Source organism: Hemibagrus wyckioides, linkage group LG14, assembly GCF_019097595.1.
Source record: "Hemibagrus wyckioides isolate EC202008001 linkage group LG14, SWU_Hwy_1.0, whole genome shotgun sequence".
Classification (NCBI taxonomy): Eukaryota; Metazoa; Chordata; class Actinopteri; order Siluriformes; family Bagridae; genus Hemibagrus; species Hemibagrus wyckioides.
The window spans coordinates 4,645,867-4,663,402 of NC_080723.1; the positions used below are offsets into that span (position 1 = coordinate 4,645,867).

Below are 17,536 nucleotides of genomic sequence, written 5' to 3' on the forward strand. Positions count from 1 at the left end.
CCGTAGTGTAATAAAACACCCACGTGTTTGTGGACAGCTGACCATCACACCCATATGCAGAAGCACACAATCATACAGGATGTATCTGTATGCTGTATCATTATGATTTCTGTTCACTGAAACTAAGAAGCCCAAACATGGTCCAGCATGGGCACTAAGCTCTGTGAAGACAAGGTTTGCCAAGAATGGAGTGGAAGAACTCTGAGTGTCCTGCAACGAGCCCTGACCTCAACCTTGGTGAACACCTTTGGGATTGAACTGGAACACCGACTGGACCCCAAACCTCCTCACCCAACATCAGGTGAATGAACATCTGGTGGAATGAACATCCAACATCTGGTCAAAAGCCTTTCCAGAAGAGAAGAACTGAGGTCAAGAAGCCTTTATTATCGCCACATGTATATTAAAGCACAGTGGAATTCTTTTCTTCACATATCACGGCTGAGGAGGTTGGGGTCAGAGCACAGGGGCAGCTATGATACAGCGCCCCTGGAGCAGGGAGGGTTAAGTGCCTTGCTAAATTGCCCCTAGGGTGCTGGGGCCCAATCCTCCAGTCAACAACCCAGAGCCTTAACCACTTGAGCAACCAGAAAAAATATCACCACACATATATTAAAGCACAGTGGAATACTTTTCATCTGAGGAGGTTGGGGTCAGAGCGCAGGGGCAGCTATGATACAGCATCCCTGAAGCAGAGAGCCTTGCTCATTTGCCCCTAGGATGCTGGGGCTGGGGCTTGAACCCCGATCCTCCGATCAACAACCCAGAGCCATAACCACTTGAGCAACCAGAAAAATATCACCACACATATATATTAAAGCACAGTGGAATACTTTTCTTCGCATATCCCATCTGAGGAGGTTGGGGTCAGAGCGCGGGAGCAGTTATGATACAGTGCCCCTGGAGCAGACAGCCTTGCTCAATTGCCCAAGAGTGGCAGCTTGGCAGTGCTGCGGTTTGAAACCAGACCTTCTAATCAACAACCCAGACCCTTAACCACTTGATGCTACCATTGTCCTTATAGTAGAGCTTATTATTAGAGCAACAAACACATGGTTGTGAAGGTCAGGTGCCCACATACTTTTGTTCCTATAGTGTCCATGTCTTAAATCCACCACTGATATCTGCATATTTAATGACAGATCTTCAGTATCAAATCCAGAGGCTTTAAAATTGCAGTAGGACTCAGTTCTCCTCAACAAGGACTGAGTATACATGAACCATAGCATCAAATATTCAGATAAATTTCACCAAAAAGGAAACTTAACATATTCATAACTTTAAGAATCAGTTCAGAATACTTTATGAGGGTAAAGGTGTAGTGATCATAGGCATTTCATTGGCCTTCATAACATATTCCACAATTTATTGTTCTACACGGATTATTTTAAATGCTTTGGAAATGAGATGTTCAGCATATATTTCTGAGCCCCATGCAAGTCCTCTCATGAATAACACAGGTGTACATTCATGAGAAGTCTAACAAATGAGGCTAATGCTCAGCTAGGTGCAAGGAAAGGGGAGAAATGAAAGAAAATAAGCAGCAATGCTTTTAGCTCTGTGGTGTGGCAGAGACGAGGTGAGGGCCAGTGCGTGCAGATCCTCGCTTTACCTGTGCAGAGCCCCCATGCCGGTCAGAAGCCATATATGAGCTCAGGTAAGACAGGTTGGTGTGCCGATGAGGCTGCGTGTCCCATGCTCCCCTGTGCTCCGAGCTGACCGTCTGCACCCCACAAAGCACCAAGACCACAGCAAGAAAGGAAGCAAGGAAGGAAGGAAGGTAGGAAGGAGAAAGAAAGAAAGAAAGAGATAGATAGATAGACAAAGAGAGAGAGAGAGAGAGAGAGAGAGAGACAGAGAGAGACGAAAAAAGAGAGAGAGTAAAAAAAGCAGACAGAGAGAGCAAGAGAGATAGTGGGGGGGGGACGAAAGAAAGAAAGAAAGAAAGAAAGAAAGAAAGAAAGAAAGAAAGAAAGAAAGAAAAACAGACAGAGATAGACAAAGAGACAGAGAGAGAGAGAGAGAGAGAGAGAGAGAGAAAAAGCAGACAGAGAGAAAGAAACAGAGAGAGAGAGAGACGGGCGGGAGGGAGAAAGAAAGAAGGAAAAACAGACAAAAAGAGATAGACAAAGAGACAGAGAGAGAGAGAGAGACAGAGAGAGAGAGAGAGAGAGAGAGAGAGAGAGAGAGAGAAAGAGTAAGAGTGAGAGAGACAGAGAGAGAGAGACAGAGAGAGACGAAAAAAAGAGAGAGTGAGGGGGGAGGAAGGAAGGGAGAAAGAAAGAAAGAAAGAAAAACAGACAAAGAGATAGACAAAGAGACAGAGAGAGAGAGAGAGACAGAGAGAGAGAGAGAGAGAAAGAGTAAGAGTGAGAGAGACAGAGAGAGAGAGAGTAAGAGTGAGAGAGACAGAGAGAGAGAGACAGAGAGAGACGAAAAAAAGAGAGAGTGAGGGGGGAGGAAGGGAGAAAGAAAGAAAGAAAGAAAGAAAGAAAGAAAGAAAGAAAGAAAGAAAGAAAGAACAAATAAAGAAAGACAGACCAAAAGAGACAGACAAAGAGACAGAGAGACAGAGAGAGAGAGAGAGTGGGGGGAAGGAAGGAAGGAAGGAAGGAAGGAAGGAAGAAAGAAAGAAAGAAAGAAAGAAAGAAAGAAAGAAAGAAAGAAAGAAAGAAAGAAAGAAAGAAAGAAAGAAAGAAAGAAAGAAAGAAAGAAAGAGATGCAGGTGGCCATGCATTGCACGTACACAGCACAAAACAAACAGACACGGAGGACAGCGGCAGGACAGAGAAGTGTTAGACATGTGAATGTGACGCAAGCAATGTGGTAATGAGAATGGAGAGCGCGCGCACACACACACACACACACACACACACAAAAGCAGAAAAGTTAAAATAACTCCAACTGACTTGAAAAGAACAGAAAAGGCATAAGCTAGTGGCATGTGTCTGGACCGCCTGCAAGAGAGCTCAAGAGCACTTTCCAAATAAGTAGGATTATGCAAGCAGCTAATATTCAGCGTGATTCATCTCTCCTTTCAGCCATTCTCTCAAGCCAAAACAACAAGAAGTGTTCCAGTGATGCTGTCCCCTAAAATCAATCCAAAACAACACATTACCCATCCATGTGTTCTTGTAGTGTTAGCATATTCCAAGGCTATAGCTGCTCTATTGTACTGTAGGGGATTTTAAATGGGAGTCTTTGTCTGTTTGGACAGAAGGTCCTTCCATTCGTGATCTGCATGAAGCCCGTGTAAACAGAGGACGGCTGATTGTGATGAATGAACACAAGGCATTTTTCTCCTACATCTTATTCTTTTGAATCATCAGTATATATATATTGCTACTAAAGCATTTTAGTAGGAATATGGCCAGGATAACTAATCCTAGTTAAGCAATTTTTTGAGATGCTTCATGAACCTAGGCCCATGTATAGCACTGGGTAATGGCTGTAGATAAGGAGCGGTCAGAGATCAGCCAGAGCAGCGTCAGGACAGACAGAGTAGCACCACTCCAGCTCAGCCAATGAAGCCCAGGCAAATCAGGATGTGGCGGGACCGCTGGAGGAAGGGGGTGGGGCTGGAGCTTTTCCAGGATGGAAATTAATTTAGCTCTCCAAGGCTATCTTCCTGATTCCACTGCTCTTTGTTTCAGTCTCTCGTCAACTCTCCCTACACCTTCAATACAGTGAACACCTAGCATGCGGCTAAACATCCAAACTGATCCCGAATCACGTTTTCTCTTCTACTAACATATTACACTGAAGCTGTGTACCTGGTTCCGCAGCGGTTGATGCTGTGAAGGTCTTTCTCGGTTGGCGTGGGATTCTCTAGTGATAGCAGAAGCTCCTGAATCCACCTGAACTGACCCAACTGGTGTTGGCTAGAAGGTAAAAAAAAAAGTCCTGTTCAGAAAACTTTATCACATATCTGACCAGCGTCTCACTAGAAATACAATATTTAAGCTACCGCTTTATGAACAAATGCAAAAATAAAAAAACACAGATCAGTAGTTATTCACAGTAAATACTTACGATCTGTCTGCCGACCCAGTCGTATGTGTAGTCGAATGTATATCCTTTCCTTTCAAATAGTTCAGTGAAGAGAGTCCGTAGATACTCATAATCGGGCTTCTCGAAGAAATCTAACCGCCGTACGTAGCGCAGATACGTGGCCATCTCCTCTACAGATGTTTAAAAAAAAAGAAGAAAAAAGACAGCTGTGTGAAGATCCTAACCCAGGCGTGTCCAATCTTATCCAGAAAGGGCCGGTGTGGGTGCAGGTTTTCATTCCAACCAAGCAGAAGCTACACCAGATTCCAAATGGCTAATCAGCTCAGTTGGAATGAAAACCTGCACCCACACCGGCCCTTTGCGGATAAGATTGGACACCCCTGTCATAACCTTATTCACAAATAACACAATATAACTTTTTCTAAAATACCTTTAATATCACAGTAGTCCAAGTACCATACACCGATCAGGCATAACATTATGACCACCTGCCTAATATCCCCTTTTTGCTGCCAAAGGAGCCCTGACCCGTCATGCACTGTGTATTCTGACACCTTTCTATTCAGAACCAGCATTAACCTCTTCAGCAATCTGAGCAACAGTAGCTTGTCTGTTGGATGGACCACACAAGTCAGCCTTTTCTCACCACGTGCATTGATAAGTCTTGGCCATCCGGTTCACCACTGTTCCCTCCTTAGACCACTTTTGATAGACACTGACCACTGCAGATACAGTGGGTGCAGTGACCACCCACTAACAGGTGCCATGATGAGGAGATCATCAGTCTTATTCACGTCACCTGTTACTGCTCATAATGTTATGCCTGATTGGTGCGTCACACAAGATTAATCAGACTGTCCTCTAGACAACAACCGCGTGACATTTACTGATCATTTTCAAAGTTCTCTTATCGGGCTTATTTATTACTATGAAAGCAGTTAATTTTACAGAATGCAGTTAGAATGCAACTCATTTACATAATAACTCAGTATTCCTTACTGGTTAACTAGGCTATTCTTGCACAAAATTGCATTCAGTTGTGAACAGTCATGTGATCATTTATTTAAATGGGATTTCAGAGAGAGAGAGAGAGAGAGAAAGAGAGAGAGAGAGAGAGGTTCAGTCATACCTGGAAAGTTCTCACAGAGAACCTCAATGGGAGTGTTTCGTTTGGTGTCTCCAATTTTCTGATAACGTTCCTTCAGTGTGTCTGCCTGTTGCACAAGGGAGAAAATCATTCTGTCATCATCCCAACAAACATGCCTTTATTCAAGAAAGATGGGGCAAAAAAGAAAAAAGTCAGGGAAATTCATGCATGCCACCAGTCAGACTCACCTTCAGCCCCTGCCATGGCAGACTACCCCGCAAGAAGTACATAAACATGTGGCCGAGTGCTTCCAGGTCATCCCGCCGACTTTGCTCTGAATAAAACATTTAAAGCAAAGTAAATTTTTAATACACAAGATGATCAACCAAACTCAAGGCTGCTATGCATAGAACTGCTCCGAATAAAAGATCAAGCGTTTGTTCACCTTTTCCCAAATGTGTGTTGATAGACATGTAACGTGCTGTGCCCGTCAGGCTCTTGTGTTCTCTGTAAGGTATGTGTTTTTTGGTCTCTGGGTCGATGTATTCTTTTGCCAGACCAAAATCGATGATGTGGATTATGTGCTCCTTTTTACTGCCCTGACGCCCAATGAGGAAGTTCTCTGGCTTGACGTCCCGGTAGATGAGGTTCTTTGAGTGGACATATTCCATCCGGGTTATCTGATATGTACATGAAATAACAAAATCAGAGTGAATTCGGACCACCTGAGTTAACCTGCAACACCAAGTGCATGGATGAGTGACAACAAGATGCTTGTTTCTTTTCTTTTTTTTGTTTTCCCCTTCTTTAACACATCTGATTCAACTTGTCAGCTGATTAACAGAACCCCTCAACGAGAAGAGTCAGATGTGCTGGGAAAACAGGATCAGGATCCACTCGTGCAATCAGACGAGTGGCACGTTCAAAACCTCTCGAGAGACAGATCACAGACTTTTTGAGCCTTTACATGACGGCAATGCTTACCAGCTGAATGGCAATCATGAGGACAGTCTTCAAGGAGAACGTTCGGTCACACAGATCAAACAAGTCCTCCAGGCTAGGACCTAGCAGCTCCAGAACCATTGCATTGTACTTTCCACAGGGGCCAAAGTAATATACCTGTGGCAACCCTTCCACTGAGAAAGCAAAACAACAAGTTAGCTTTTAATCAATAACATTTAGCAAAATAATATATGGGTGTAAATTGGATGGCCATATTCATAAACCTCTTGTGAAATACAAACAACATTGTTCTAGACTACAACTTATCAATCTTTATGAGGAAAGTTCTGTATAAGAGACAGTCCTCCCTTTCAGAGATTTGGCACGGGAAGCTCGTAAAAGAACAGTGTATAAATTAACACCAAGATTACAGTGATGTAGTTTGGGAAAGCAACGTCTGATGGTTGATGAGACACATATTCTAGTTCCAGTGTTGCAGATAACACAGATTAGTTCACACAAAAAAAGCCTGACAAAATGAAGTGAAGAAAAACCCCCCAAAAAACAAATCCTGAAAGAAACTGGATAGGGCTCTGACATATAGGAAGAGACAAGCAGTGAAGGAAACTGATTCTGAGCTCGCTTTGCTATTTCTGCTTGGTCATCTCTCTCAGTGACTGACTCAACAGTGCTATCTGTAGGGGATCTGAATCATATAATCTATTCCTTTTTGTCATGGAGATCTGCATACACAGAAAATATATGGATTTCCAACTAATGTTTCATTACGCCGAGACCAATATAACCACGAACTTACCCCAGTTCAGCAGCATGAATTAATTTTATCACAAAATCAAAATCTATAACTAAAACTTGAGATCTGATGTCTTCGTATTTACTTAAACAAATACTATCAGAAACATTTGCTATTAAACTTTCTCAGCATTGTATACATATACTGTACCCACTTCTTTTAAACTAGTTATTAAACCATTTATTAAAAACACCTTGAACCCATGTCCGCAGTAAAATGACAGACAGCTCTAGATATTGATCAGCCACGCCTTTATAACCAACATCCTAAAAAAACATTTGAGCTCAGCAGCTGAGCTCATACTTGCATAAGAAATCACACACATTTCAGTCAGGACTTCATCCCAGTACTGATTCAGCACCGGTCAAAGTAGTAAATGACCTCCTATTGGCCTCTGATTAGGGTTGCTGCTCTTTGCTTATATAATATGTATTTTACTTTATAGAGCAAAGACAATGATTTGTAGCACAAGTTGTAAGGATTAAGGGAAGGCCTCAGATCAGACCGTTGCAAGTATGACATCGTTAATAGTATTCGCTGCCGATGCACAGCTATATGTTTCAACAAAACCAGATGACATGACAAAAGGCTAGAATGGACATTAGACAGTGTCATGCTTTGGGCAATGTTCTGCTGGGAAACCTTGGGTCCTGCCATCCATGTGGATGTTACTTTGAGATGTACCACCTACCTAAGCATTGTTGCGCACCACGTACACCCTTTCATGGAAACTAAAGTATTCCCTGATGGCTGTGGCCTCTTTTAGCAGGATAATGCGCCATGCTACAAAGCAAAAATGGTTCAGAAATGGTTTGATGAGCACAACAATGAGTTTGAGGTGTTGACTCGGCCATTCATCAGATCTCAATCCGATAGCATCTGTGGGATGTGCTGGACAAACAAGTCTGATCCATGGAGGCCCAACCTTGCAACTTAGAGGCCTTAAAGGATCTGCTGCTAACATCTTGGTGCCAGATACCACAGCAGGGATCTACTGGAGTCCATGCCTCGATGGGCCAGGACTGTTTTGATAGCAAAAGGGGGACCAACACAATATTCGGCAGGTGGTCATAATGTTATGTATGTAGTACCCGAGTGCTAGTGAAGCCTCATATATTCATTAGCTTTAATCCAGACATTAACTCAATCAGGGCACACAGCTTTGGGGATTTTATGCACGTGTCTTAAACGTTTCTGAGAATCGGGTCTGATTGAAAGACTTGTAAACACCAAAGTCATTTGTATGTAGCACGCATTAAAGAAAATACTTCAGAAACATGTCAGGTGTGAACAGGTCTTTCCTCCTAAATGCTGACTCTGTTTTTTCAACAGCTCGTTCCTGTACATCATTCCACTTCAGCATTAATCATCAAGAGAGTTTACCCGGGTTCTATATGAATCACAGCACGCAGGTTTTGAGAAACACAACTCATCCCACACCAGGCTCACTCATTTGAACACCACGCTCAACATCTAACTCGAAAATGACTACCTAGAAAGGGATTCGGTATTGAGCTATATGAAAGATACAGATATTTGATGTACATGTACCTTTACATTACGTTACTGATCTGGTTGGTGCATATGTCCAAGTAAGAAATAAGGAGTGAAAGAATTTACAAGTACAAGCCCATTAAGATGATGCGGCCATTCAGGAAACGAAAGGGATACGGAATCTCTCTTCCTTGGTGGAAATCTCTCCCCCCTGAATATCAACCCTTTAGAGTATACAATCCAATATTGATAGCTGTGTACACATGGAAAGAGAGAGAGAGAGAGAGAGAGAGAGAGAGAGAGAGAGAGAGAGAGAGAGAGAATGAGAATTTCTCAGCTACATACAGAAAACGCAGCCCACTCACTTCCCTCAAAACCACTGATCACGTATCAGCCATGACTCACTAAAGCAGAGGGACAAACATGGAGCAGTGGAGATTAGAGGAGTGGAGATATGGGTGAATAAACAGAAAGGCAAAAGTCCTACACTGCTGGCAGGGGAATAATGCAGTTACTCTCTCTCTCTCTCTCACTCTATCATGATCATCCTCAGTGCCAGATGGCATGATAATTCCCTAGGTGTCCTGCCTCCACCCAACACACGTATACAGGACTAATAAAATATTTAGCAAGAAAAAGATATTGAGTTTCACCAACAATTCAAATGAACTATTTTAAAAAGTAGCATCTTTCTTGAATTTCAGCACTTATTATCCAATCGGCCAATCATGTAGCAGCATCGCAATGCACAACATCAAGCAGAGGGTCTTCAGGTAATGGGCACAACAGACAACAAAGATCAGAAAAACACAACCTTGTCAGAAAAGCATCTAAAAATGCACAAAGGAGTTATAGACTGAAAAATATCCTAAAATGTGAGCCAGAGCCCACTGTAGCCTCAGATTCCTGTTCTTGGCTGACTGGAGAAGAACTCGATATGATATGCTGTCATAGTTCATCTACCTCAAAGTTCGTGTTAGAAGCAGGAAAATGGGCAAGAGTAAGGATTTGAGCGAGTTTGACCAGGGCCAGATTGTCAGGGCTAGACGACTGGATCAGAGCATCTCCAAAACTGCAGCTCTTGTGGGGTGTTCCTGGTCTGCAGTGGTCAGTATCTATCAAAAGTATCCTGTAAGTATCTTTTAAGTTGCAACTTAAAGGATCTGCTGCTAACATCTTGATGCCAGATACCACAGCACACATTCAGGGATCTCGTAGAGTCCATGCCTTGACGGGTCAGGGCTGTTTTGGCAGGAAAAGGGCGACCAAGAGAATATCAGGCAGGTGGTCATAAAGTTATGCCTGATCGTTGTATATAGGTGTGACTGCACACATTTTCTTAAATACTTTAGTCCAAAGTATGTTTTTGTTGTTGGAGGTTTGGGAACTGAAATTATGGAACCAAAACAAACCTGCTCTCTTCGGCAATAATGAAAGCACAAAAACCTACTGGTATCGCAAACAACTTGCAAAGCCACGACAGCAAACTATACTTCCTGTGTAAGACACGACTGCAGCACACTCAGATGCAATCTGCTACTGTTGACCTAAATGTGGCACCGCTCGATGCAAAACGCTAGGTTACATCTAACAGGCAACGGTGGCAGTTTTACTACTGCAGACAGTCAGGATACGAGCCTGATATTAAACAAGGAGAAGCTCTTCGTATTCACACCTGCAAGTTATACACACTCTCCCATTAACACGAGCACTGTAGATCAGCAGAATGAGCATGTGTCTCATCAACACTACAGGGAGAGGGCTGCTGTTAGCACCTGGGCTCGCAAGAATCAAGTGTGCCTGTGTGTGGGTTTGTGTACATGTGTGTGTGGTTGTGTGCAAGTAAGACTGGGAGAAAGATAAAAGAAGAGAGAAGAAAAAGCAATTTTTTTTTGTTGTTTATTGGGTGGTTATACAACGTATGAAAATACATATGGTGAAAGAGAGACTAAGATTAAACAATTAGTGTATGTGTGTTGCTATTGGCTGAAAGAGAAAGGGAAGGGTGTGTGTGTGTGTGTGAGAGAGTGAGAGAGAGAGAGAGAGAGAGAGAGAGAGAGAAAAATCAGTCACCTGTGCTGCCCAGAGTTTTATAAAACCGGTACTCCAGATGCAGCTGTGGTGCCCTCGACTTCACAGGTTCCTGTATAATAACCAGCAAAAAGATTACACTTTAGTGACCTAATGCATCGTTATAACACCTTTATAAAAGTAGCACTTGGCTATAGTACTACATTAACTACATTATTTTCATTCAGAGCAAATTCATGTCACGCTATTGGGCCTGGCTGAAAATTATTATACGCAGCAGGAACCTGAACAACAGGAGAAAATCATTCTCGATAGGATCAAAATAATTATTCAAGGGCTTCCCCTGTTCGGTTAGATTTAGACTTAGATTTAACACATGCAACCGATTCTCAGGCAATTCTTCGTAAAGATGCAGGAATCTCTGGTCCACTTACCAGTTTTATTGCAACATACTCATTGGTGTAAAGGTTTTTACCTGGAACAGAATAGAAATAAACTGTTATATCTTCTGAGTCTGGTTCGTTACACGAAACGTTTTAACCATCTGGTCTTTTACAAAAGATAATAATCAACTGTGAAAACCAATCGGAAACATTTTAGGGGGAAAAAAAATCCAAAATATTTAAGATAACGTAGTTGCACAAGCTTTCATCATTGGGAACATGGTCAATAACATGTCCATAAGTCATCATGATACAGACGTCATCAATGAGATTATTGATAACCCCAAATTAAGAGCAGCTGTTTCTGTAGGATCATCCGACTGATGAAGCCATGGTCTGAACACAGCTTACAAAGCAGGTAAAGACCATCATCAACAGACACAATGGACATCACCACCAGAAACAGGACGTCCCACTGAAAGGAGGGGAAAAAATCTTTCCAAGGAGGTTGTCTAGAGACGTACATCATCATTAAAGTAGCTGCAGGAATATCTGACAAGAACTGATTACTGTCTGCATGTCTCTCATACGTCTTGGCTATGGGGTAGGGTGGCCAGACGGAAGCCATTTCTAAGCTCTAACTACCATGAGGCAAAAAAAAATGTGTTATGATCTGATGGTATGTTTGGTGCACATCACAAAGGCATGGAGCAGCATGGTGTGGACCGCATCATACTTACTTTTTTCCTCCCTAACCTTTTGGTTTCTGCTAGTAAGTTGAAGACAACATGCATTCAAATCAGCAAAGGAATGGCTTAACCAAAAAAAAAAAAAAAAAAAAAAGGTTTCTGACCTAGTCAGAGCCCAGACCTTAATCTAACTAAAACTCTGTGGGATGACCTGCAGTACACAGGAGATGCCTTTACAACCTAATCGATCTAGAATGCTGTTGCTCGAAAAATTAAGAAAATAGTGCCAATTCACCCTGATAGATTCTTACCCCAAAAGACTGAGTGGTGTAATAAGATCAAAAGGTGCTTCAACAAAGCTTAGGGGTCAGTTTAGGGGTTTGCAAACTTATGCAAGTAGGTTACTGAACACCGATCAGGCATAACATTATGACCACTGACAGGTGCCGTGAATAACACTGATGATCTCCTCATCATGGCACCTGTTAGTGGGTGGGATATATTAGGCAGCAAGTAAACATTTTGTCCTCAAAGTTGATGTGTTAGAAGCAGGAAAATTGGGCAAGTGTAAGGATTTGAGCGAGTTTGACACCAAGGGCTAGACCACTGGATCAGAGCATCTCCAAAACTGCAGCTATGGTGGGGTGTTCCCGGTCTGCAGTGGTCAGTATCTATCGAAAGTATCCTTTACGTCCTGTAAGTTCTTTAAGTCCTGTAGGTTACAAAACGGGGCTCATGGAGGATCTGCTGCTAACATCTTGGTGCCAAGCACACCTTCAGGGATCTAGTGGAGTCAGGGTCAGGGCTGTTTTAGCAACAAAAGCAGGACCAACACAATATCAGGCAGGTGGTCATAATGTTATGCCTCAGCATTTTTTTCTTTCTTTCTCTCGACATGTTGCAGAGCCCTACAACAAATTCACCATAAATTTCATATATGAAGTAATTCTTTTTTGATGCTTTCTTTCTTACTTGTTAGATTAATTTGCTGCATCCAGCCCACAGGCCACCTGTTGAACCAGCTCTGCATTATGTCTTATTTTTTTTAACAAGAAATTCGATTCTACACAAAGAACAAAGAGGAATCCTAGGAACCTCATGCTCCATGGTTTTGTTTTTTCGTGTTTATTAACTAAGACGTTTACATGGCATGGCTTCCTCCCTGCATGCTGGAATTGGAAACATCAAACCTATAATGCATATGTATATAAAAGATTTTTTAAATAGAGTTTCAATGACAAGAGTAAAGGAGATGCCCTTAGGCTAGAGTATTGTGGAGAAAAACAGACAGTAAACAATTACCACTTTCTTTAGAAAGTCATCTGACCCATTCCACTAATGGTTCCAGCTCGAAAGGTCACGCAAAATCAAGAAGTAGTGGTTTGTAGAAGTAGAAGTAGAACTACAATTTAAAGAATGTTTAAGTTGGCCTATCATAAATGACCGCTGATTCTGTATATAATACGGTACCTAAACACACCCCTGGATTCTCTGAATCTCCAGGCTACTGACTTTATGTACCATGTGTCAGATATAGGCAACGTTACACCACAAATTGTTACCGAACTTCCTGGGTAACGATTTGTTTAGCGTGTCACACGAGTTTGGCACAGAAGATAAAACGTACCAAGCTTCAGCTCCCCAAAGTTTCCACATCCGATCTTCTTGCCCACGCGGAAGTTTGGGCCGACCATCAGCACGCCGGACGATCCAGAGCCAGATGGGCGAGAGTGTGTGCCGCGGCTCTGGGCGGCCTTAGTGTTCCGCGCCGGCCGCTCGCTCTCCTTCTCCCGCGTGTGCTCCATGGCTCCGGGCACCGAGGGAGCGAGAGAGGCCCCTGAGAGAGCACCTCAGTCTGGCACTGTGGGCATGGGATAGCGGGATCAGGAACCACACACCAGCACCTCTCACTGCATCATAACTGACCTGGGCACAACAAAAAAAAATGGAAATAAATTTAAAATCATTCTCTACACTTAACAAGCATCAGCCCTTTGCTCACTGGTGTGAAGGACGAGCATCGGAGCTCAGTTACATTTCAGAGGCTAATGCATAAAAGAATAAAAATGCTAATTCTTCATGAGTGCGGTGTAGGCATTAATATACAACATTCATTCTATTAGTGTTTCCAAGACACCGAAAGTCTGAAACCTTTAAAAAATCACATGTACACTACTTTGCCAAAAGTTTTGGGACATCCCTCCAAATCACTGAATTCAAGTTCCTCCACACCAAACTCGCTCGTCCATGTCTTTATGGACCTTGTCATGTTGGAACAGGAAGGGGTCATCCCCAAACTGTTCCCACAATGTTGGGAGCATAAAATTGTCCAAAATGTCTTGGTATTACTGAAGCATTAAGAGTTCCTTTCACTGGAACTAAGCGGCCTGAAAAACAACCTGAATTCAATGATTTGGAGGGGTGTTCCAAAACTTTTGGCAACAGTATATTTATTGTAAAAAAGCCCATCACTAATCAGACATCGTATTCTGCCTTTAAGCTTCCTCTACAAGCCTAAGGAGTGTGTTTGGTCATACTCCTAACATCATCAGCATCAGCAAAACTAGTGAATAGTTGTTTTTTCCCCTCTTAACAGCATTGATTAAGCATCCGGCTATTAAGCATCATGACCTGTACAAAGACTCTGTGGGTCTGACAGCTATGAACTAGGGGAACTTCTGCAATGATGAGAGTAAAGAAAAACATTTTTTTTCATCAGGGATGTGGCTAACTGTTTTCCTGTGTAGTGACTCATAAAGCTCATGAGAAGGTAGTCACCTCTTTGCGATTTCCATCACATCTCCCCGAACCTTTCCTCACCACATGCGGGGCTCTTTTTTAGCGTCACTACAGTACGGTGTTCGGCTCTATCTGACTGCTCTAACCAACATTAAATGAAACCATGTTCGAATTATTTGGCCGCTTTTCAATTACGAAGAGCCATCAGTTCTTCATAAAAGGCTTCACTTTTTGGCCAAGGATCCGTTTTAGCGTTGAAATTGTGTGTTATTATAGTATATATTATTTCAGCATGTTGCTTACAATACATTGTATGTACTTAACAATTATATCCCGTCACAGTAAATCATTTGTGGCATGTGCATGACCTTTACAAATTGCACGAAACCTTGCAGAGTGTGATTTTGCATATTAAACAGTTAGAAGGAACTTTTAAGGGGAGCAGCGAAGCCTTTCGTTCTCTGTTGCTTTAAACAAGTACCAAGACACAAAGCATGTTATGTCAGATTTGAGATATCTGGGAATTCATGGTTACTTCAGTAGAAGTATTTGGTCAATTATTTAAGGTTTCTAATATTTTTTTTCCTACCAAAACACATAAAAAGAAGCCCATGAAACTAGAACCTGATCACAGTACAAGATATGACTGTATATATACTTTCAACATCTAATGCTAGCTAAGGGTTATAAACAATTTAGCATGTCACGACACAGGGCTAATCTAGGTTCTGAACACTTCTGTTGCCATGTCGTGTAACGTGACACCATCATCAAGTGGCATGGAACAACACTATACTGGTTCTGTGGAATGTTGATCGTGGCTCGAACAGGGAAAACACCTCCACCGCCAACAAGTCTAGCCTTCTTGTTACTAATTCAATTGCCTGAAATATCATTAAATATACATCAAACAGGAAGAAAGCTACTGAAGAAAAACTATTTCAGACCTCGCAGTGAACCTGACCCTGTTTGGATAAATTCCAAAAATCGAATCAGCTCATCTGCTGGTTATAATGATAACTCCATACACTTGTTTTTTAAGACGTCGCGATAACGAGGATCTCGGACAGGGGAATCGATGACGGGACGGTTAACCCGAAAATCAGGACGAAAGCTGCTTCTTTAACTTTTAAAGATACCACAGCTCCATCTTTTTTTCTTCTTTTTTTTTTATTACCTCACAAGGCTGAGGTTCACAAATTCAAATGTCAGTGTTCACCTAGATAAAGTCAGCATGAGGCAAAAATATCTGCTATTATATTACAGATCCACATCCTTCCCTTCACTTTCAGTCCAAATGGCTTTTCTTTTGGTCAGATTTTATTCACGTTCACTAGGTTAACTGAAAAAACAGGAAAAGTGTAGCGTTCAGGTGTCTCCTGTATCACTGCTCGTAAGCACTAAACTAGAATACACCGATCAGGCATAACATTATGACAGGTGACGTGAATCACACTGATGATCTCCTCATCATGGCACCTGTTAGTGGGTGGGATATATTAGGCAGCAAGTGAACATTTTGTCCTCAAAGTTGATGTGTTAGAAGCAGGAAAAATGGACAAGCGTAAGGATTTGAGCGAGTTCGACGAAGAGCCAAACTGTGATGGCTAGACCACCGGATCAGAGCATCTGATGGCTGCTCAGTTCAATCGTAGCTAATCTAGGTCTTCATGTGCCATGTAGTGTTTAACTGTACAATATGGCAGACGGTGTTAATGATGCAACTAAAAAACACACTACATGGCCAAACATTTGCGGACACTGGACCAGTATACCTATATAATATAACTTGCTGTTATAAAAGTCTCTAGTCATCTGGGAAGGTTTTCCACTAGACATTGAAGCATGGCTGTGGAGATCAGTGATCATTCAGCCACAAAAGCATTACTGAGGTCTGGTATTGATGTTGACTGAGGTCTGGGGGGTGCTCTTGTGGTTGAATGGGGAGAAATCCCCACAGCCATGCCCTAAAATCTGACAGAAAGCCTTCCCAGAAGAGTGGAGGTTACCATAGCAGTTAAGTGGGACTAAATCTGGACTGGGATGTTCATACGAATGTGATGATCGGGTGTCCACCTTTTGGCCATATAGTGGTCAATGTAATGATACTTGTGGAGCCTCCTGGTGGCCCAGCAGCAGGATCCCGCACTCTCATTGCCGCAACCCGGGTTTGAGGAAGGGCATCCGGCGTAAAAACCTGTGCCAAACTGAAACATGCGGACCAACTGATCCGCTGTGGCGACCCCAAACAGAAAGGAGCTGAAACAACAACAACAACAACAACAACAACAAGTTATACTTGTTGCTGTGGTAGTAGCAGCAAGCCGACACTTTCACCTGGAAATGATAATATAGTCAACGTTGCACAATAATTTAAGAAACATTGGACCTTGAGGAAGGGCAGTACAGTGGCTTAGTGGTTAGCACTGTTGCCTCAAAGAAGAAGGTCCTTGGTTCGAACAGGCAGTTTGCATGTTCTCCCCATGCCTGCGTGGGTTTACTCCGGGTACTCAGGTTTCCTCCCACAGTCCAAAAACATGTACATTAGGCTGATTGGTAATTGTAAATTGCCCATAGGTGTATGAGTGAGTGTGGCTGTCTGTCTATATGTGGCCCTGTGATGGACTGGCAACCTGTCCACGGTGTACCCCTGCCTTTTGTCCAATGTGTGTTGGGATAGGCTTCAGCAGATCCCCGTGACCCCAATTAGGAATAAAGTGGGTATAGAAAATGGATGAATGGACCTTGAGGACCACTGATAGACTTTTTTAATTTAATTGTATTATTTCAATAAAAACTAACCAATCTTGTTTTTGGGGTATTACCATAAACTGTAGTATGTATCTTTTACCCCGGAAAATAGTTCAAAAAAAGTATTTTCTCGGGGTAAAAGTAGTTCTTCTTGATGGTAAAACTCCAAAACAAGAAAAAGTACCAAAAATGAGATAAAAAAGCTGATTTCAATTTCTGGAGCTATAAACAATGAACAATTTTTTCGCTTTGCATTTCAAAATAAAATAAGTTTTCAGCACTCGTTTATGACAAAGATTTTCGTACAGCATTAGTGAATGTCGTAAATGTTAATGGTTAATGAATAAATATTATAAATACAGTATCAGTGCTACAGCTGGACTGTTGGCTATGTTCAAACTTCCTCTATAAGCTAGTGTCATATAACCTGCTTTATGGAAACATGCACCCAGTCTGAGTTTCCACCACGCAAGGCTCGAGATAATATTAACGCAGGACGCCTCTGAGAGTGCATAAATCATATTCTCTGAAATACCTGACCGTGATTTTTACAGATCGGGCTCTGACCAATCAATGAAGTCTGACTTTAAAATGG

General features: G+C 42.2%; 1 protein-coding gene across 3 annotated transcripts in view; it reads right to left on the reverse strand.

Annotated features, from left to right (window-relative positions):
* The window catches only part of LOC131364930 (casein kinase I), a 32,766-nt gene that overhangs the window by 5,943 nt on the left and 9,287 nt on the right, over window positions 1–17,536 (reverse strand). Inside the window, exons 2-11 of one of the 3 annotated variants that reach the window (XM_058408411.1) lie at window positions 13,079–13,377; window positions 10,814–10,854; window positions 10,422–10,491; window positions 6,083–6,234; window positions 5,544–5,778; window positions 5,347–5,432; window positions 5,141–5,225; window positions 4,033–4,181; window positions 3,774–3,881; window positions 1,613–1,723 (exon numbers count right to left, since the gene is read on the reverse strand). In XM_058408411.1, the coding sequence (XP_058264394.1) occupies window positions 1,613–1,723; window positions 3,774–3,881; window positions 4,033–4,181; window positions 5,141–5,225; window positions 5,347–5,432; window positions 5,544–5,778; window positions 6,083–6,234; window positions 10,422–10,491; window positions 10,814–10,854; window positions 13,079–13,256 (1,215 nt within the window). In that variant the 5' untranslated portion in view covers window positions 13,257–13,377. Of the gene's footprint in view, window positions 1–1,612; window positions 1,724–3,773; window positions 3,882–4,032; window positions 4,182–5,140; window positions 5,226–5,346; window positions 5,433–5,543; window positions 5,779–6,082; window positions 6,235–10,421; window positions 10,492–10,813; window positions 10,855–13,078; window positions 13,378–17,536 lie in introns of those variants that run through there. The other 2 variants (XM_058408412.1, XM_058408413.1) reach the window with 2 other exon arrangements.